The 5034-nt window shown below is 54.0% G+C and overlaps 1 protein-coding gene across 1 annotated transcript in view; it reads right to left on the bottom strand.

The window, feature by feature from the left end:
• LOC113211435 (protein unc-13 homolog 4B) overlaps positions 1 to 3952 on the bottom strand; it is a 42064-nt gene extending 38112 nt beyond the window's left edge. The window contains exons 1-2 of the mRNA XM_026429800.2: positions 3664 to 3952; positions 127 to 285 (exon numbers count right to left, since the gene is read on the bottom strand). Coding sequence (XP_026285585.1) covers positions 127 to 269 — 143 coding nt within the window. The 5' untranslated portion in view covers positions 270 to 285; positions 3664 to 3952. The remainder of the gene's footprint in view (positions 1 to 126; positions 286 to 3663) is intronic.
• Between the last annotated feature and the right edge of the window lie 1082 nt (positions 3953 to 5034).

The following is a 5034-nucleotide window of genomic DNA, read 5'->3' as shown; positions in this document are numbered from 1 at the left end:
GGGGGAGAGGCGGTTCGTCGTGGTGCCCGCCTGCAACCTGGGCCTGTGGGCGCGCTGCCCTGCCCGTTGGGTTGCCGGTCCTCCCGGCGTTCGCCGCGCGCTGCGCTTCACTCCCACTTCACTTACTCGGGCGAGGCGACGGCGAGCTCGATGGCGGTGGCGGGGGAGAGGGGCGCCGCTGCGGGCTCCGCGTGCTCGTCGTCGTGGTGGGCGGGCCAGCGCAGGCGCAGCCCCAGCCCGCTGATCTTGCGGTAGGCCCAGGACGACATGCTGCTGCCCCTGCTCCTGCAACAGGCGGCCAGGATTAGGTTTCCATCGGCTGAAAGTCGTTCAAGATCGAGAGGGCCTGACGGTCGGTATTTGCCGTTGAGGCGCAGGGGCCGGTCGGGAGTCAAGTACAGTCGCACGGTACTTCCGATCGGGATACTTAAATTGCGACGACGCACAATAATTTCCATGCCGTTCGCACAGTTAAAACCTTAACCTTACGAAGCAAAATGCCAAATCCTTCGTACCTACGAAGCTTTCAAAAAGTTTGTACCTACGAAGGATTTGGCATTTCTCTTCGTAAGGTTTTAACAGTGCGAACGGTGTGGAATATTTTTTCGGTACTACTAAAAGCTTTGGTAAACGCCGCACAACACCCAGCCGTCGGCCCGCTCCCGCCCGAAACTATGGGTAGAAGGAGAGTTTTGGTCGGAGCGGATGATGCGGCATGAAAAGCTGTACTCATTGACGCCAAATCTTTGTCAATCTTGGCCAAAAGTGGATTCACTTTGATTTAACACCAGTGGTATAAAATTTCAATGTTTGCATCCAGCAATGCATTTTCAAACAGACTCTGAGTGAGTTAACACTTAAAACGCACAATTTTCTGGAAAGGGCGCAAAATTCTGACTACGGCGTATAGCGTGTCGTTTTCGTTTTTGTGAGAAATGCAGCTTCTGCGTTGGTGTTGGTTGTGTTGGTGCCTAATGTTAGGCCCGCGGGGTGTGGCCGGAGGGTGGCGGGCGCTGTCAACCCACCGACCCCCACCCACCCCGATGCTGGTGAGTACGTGAGCTCTGGTCGAGTGTGGCTCGGGGCCGCTTGCGATATGCCTGATGGACCGGCAACACACTGCTCCAGGCCCACCGCTGCTGTGCGGTGACAAAAATATTGATCAAGGCCTACCAAGCCAACGGAGGTGAGCCGTGTTCCGATCGGTTCCGATTCTACTTGAACGGGGGAACTCAGGCCCGACCTGAAGTTCAAGTAGAATCGGAACACGGCTCACCTCCGTTGCCTTGGTAGCTTTGGCGCAAGGGTCTCCGAAACTGACGATTAGACCGGGCACTCGGGGATGTGGGTTCGATACACGCGTACCCCTCGGTACGGGAAGAGATAACAGTCCACCAGGAGGTAAAAAGGCCTCGGAATCTGGATTTCAGTCTTGCTCACCTTGCGACACCTGTAAGTCCAACAACCTTCAAAACAATTTCATAGTGAAAACCTTCCCGCCGCGACCGGCGTACTCGTTAGACCCCATACAACCTGACAAAAGGCCCCTTCTGTGCTCGAGAGCACTTGTGTCCGGGTAAGCTCGACCGAGTGACAAGTACTCACACGCACGACACAGTCCCGAGGGAAAACACCTGAAGGAAAACCTTTTTGGATCAATCAATAAAAACTCAGTTTTGGGCCGGGCGGGCCCAGACAAGTCACGGCACCATCACCATCAGAATGGAGCCCTGAAATCACCAAAACGACCGCGGATTTAAAGTTGATTTTTAAAAATCTTGTGCTTGTTTGATGTCTCTTAGTGAAGTGGCCCAATCTCGCTCCGAATCGAACTTGTTGGCAATGAACCCCGTTCGCTGGCACGGATTTTCAGACTACTATCCGTGTATACTAGTAGTGCGCGGCCCGGTGCCTGCCGGTGACTAGTCACTGATGGTGTACAGTTTAAGGTGGGGCCTCCTGCGCCCTACATGCACCGGAAGGGCGATAACTCGAGCGCCATCCTCGTCACCGCGTCTGCGTCGAGAGGACGACCCGTCGTCGTGTACAGAAGGCGGAGGAGTGCGACATCAGAGCTAGCTGACTCACGATGTCATAATGTGGCTCACGATCACGGGGTTGGATTGTGTCGCAAATCGCTCAGACGCGCGCACGCCCCCCCCCAAAAGCCCCGTGTGTGTGTGTGTGTGTGTGTGTGTGTGTGTGTGCGTGTGTGTGGCAGCCCAGACGCGCGGGAGGGCCATCCCGCAGCCGGCGCGGCGGGGAAAGCCATGCAGCAATCGGGCCTGAAAGAGTCCTCCAAGAAGTCGCTGCGAGTCGGGAAAGTGCGGCGAAAAGTTCTACTACCGGGTTCGGGTTACCCCGAGGGCTACTGAAAAATAAATCGATCTTGAAAGCAGATGATACAAATTTAAGAATAAAGTACTGTGATGTTCTCTCATTTGCTTACGCCTGCTTGTTACTTGCAATCTCGCTATTCGGCGGAATGCTGCGTAGAGGAGGGGAGGGGATATAGGGGGGTGGGGGCAGAGCGGCAGGAGTCGGTGGCCCAGTATTGTTCGGCAGGGGGTCTACAGTGTGCGTGCACATTCATTTCCCCACCTGGAACAGTGTGCATTTAATCTGTAACCTGCTGGTGGGCGACATTCGCGCACTTCAGTGTTGCCCAGGGTGTGTACAGGGTGGGTGATCCGCGCTGTCCTTTTTTCATGCTTATGCTGTACCGGATTCTTACGTGCGGACGGGTTGCATACTCGTACGGCGCCGTAAGGCGCCACGGCGAGCGACGGTAGGCAAGCCCGCCCGCACGAGTGAATCCGGTACAGTATAAGCACCAAAAAAGGACGGCGCGGATCACCCACCCTGTGTGTATAAATCGCTTCCTTTCCTTCTTTTGAACTAGTTCGGGAGCTGGTTAGGCGCGGTTCTGTCGACCGAATAAACTTCCCGGCGTTATATAAGTATAGTGTGATTGCGCTTTAATGAACGCCGTTGCTGAGCAATTGATCTGCTGCTGATGTTGTTGTTGTCGTTGATGTAGCGCACTCGTTACCCGCGGCGGTGGTCAGCGTGTATCGTTAGAGACGGCGGCCGGCCGGTGTCCGTGAGAGACTCCCAGAGGCACCACGCGAGTCGCTCGGCCCGCGCGAGTGTTTGTGACGAATTATCCGCGGTCCGCCTGGGCTGGGCTGGGATGGGCTGGGCTGTTCTCAAGGGCACGGGGCGGGTGGTACCGGTCAGCCACATGGCCCGCTGACGTAGGGGGAGCCGCGACGAGTAGGATTTCCAAGGAAATCAGCGCAACAAACAAACAAACAGACCCCGAGCAGTGTGTTTTCTGCGGGTTTCTCTATTATTTCTGCTGGCCGTAAGGTGCGAGTGGGCAGACCGACACACCCACACCGGCACTACATACACGGTAAAGTAAAAGTTTTTTTTTCAAAACAAAAAAACAAAACAAAACAATAAAATAAACCCTCAAAAACTTTGACACTCCCGTTCAAGAAGTGCACAAAATGACACTATGTGGCTCGCTATGCGGTGAGTTCTTTAAACCCCCATCTTGACCTTCCAGAGCCCGCGGGTTCTGTATTGTCTAACGCACCAATAAAACAAGACTAAAAAAACTACCCAGTTAACACTCATGTAAGCATGCCTACTTACCTATCGGTTCAATTCTTCACATGTGATGGAATCCAAAGGCGCCGCTGCAGCTGCTGAGATGCCGACTTTTCAGACTTTTCAAAACTCCCACCGGCGCTTCTCTATCTCTTCTGGATGTCGGCGGACCTCCTTGACGGAATACCTCACCGGGAACAGGACCACCTCGACAGGGAATACCTGCACGGGGAACACCTCGACGGGGAACACCTCGACCGGAAACACTTGGACGGAACACCTTGGCGGGTAGTGGCGGGTACGTGGCCGCGGTGGCGCGCAGCCGGCAGGTCGGGACGCGACGGGTAGGTCCGAGTGACTGAGCGCGCCGAGCAGAGGATGCTAACTAGTGCAGCACGGGCCGGGCCCGCCAGTGTATCTCTCTCTCTGTCTCTCTCTCTCTCTCTCTCTCTCTCTCTCTCTCTCTCTCTCTCTGTGTCTCTCTCTGTCTCTCTCTCTGTCTCTCTCTCTCTCTCTCTCTCTCTCTCTCTCTCTCTCTCTCTCGAGGTGACATAGCGGGGAGGCGCACATTAATGCTCAGACTCGCGTCTGCCTTTACTTTTAGAGTATAAACAAAGGAGATGAGTAAGTAAGCAAGAGAGAGAGAGAGAGAGAGAGAGAGAGAGAGAGAGCTAGAGAGAGACAGAGAGAGAGCGAGACAGAGAGAGAGAGAAGGGGAGGGGGACTTTCGTGCCCACGGATGTGCTGACCCGTTGTTTTTCTAACGGAGCCTAAACACATACATGTATTTTGAAGAAAAAAAAGCATTAGTATGTATTGTATAGTATCTACGTGTTTTGGGCTATAGCTTCTTCTTCTGCACTTCTGGATTATTGAACGATTTTTAAGTGGTGTGTCATTCTATGTTCAGAAGATTAAACCTTCAGCACGAACCCTCAATCGAAATGTCGGTATATTAAATTGCCGTTAATACAAGAGCTCTTGTGTCGCTGTATTTCGATTACTGGCTCCGGGCGCTAATTTCTAGTTCTTCGTCTCCAAACAACCGAGAGCGGATAACGACTATTGAGAGAGAAACACGGCACGCAGTTCTTATGAGGCAGTGCTGGAATTATCGCTCAATTCTCTCCAAAAACACGAAAGACAGCTTGTGAGCTGCGCTGTGCCCTTGGCCACCTCCGGCGGTTCTCTTCGCGCGCATTTTCGAACCTGCCGCCTCGACTCGAAGGCGTGGGGTAGATCCGCGCGAGGTGTGGCGGCGGTCCACCGCTCGGCCGCGAGAGGGCGCTCCGAGCAGTGGAGGGCACGTCGGCAGCAAGGTTCAAACCTAGCTGGGGTTTGTGAACCACGCGTTACACTTCTTCCAAATTTTAGGGTTACCCGTTTGACAGAAGAAGACGTCTTTGGTATAATAAT

The sequence above is a fragment of the Frankliniella occidentalis genome, unplaced genomic scaffold (genome assembly GCF_000697945.3).
Source record: "Frankliniella occidentalis isolate FOCC.00 unplaced genomic scaffold, Focc_3.1 Scaffold186, whole genome shotgun sequence".
Lineage (NCBI taxonomy): Eukaryota > Metazoa > Arthropoda > Insecta > Thysanoptera > Thripidae > Frankliniella > Frankliniella occidentalis.
This window is presented reverse-complemented; position numbering and strand designations above follow the sequence as displayed.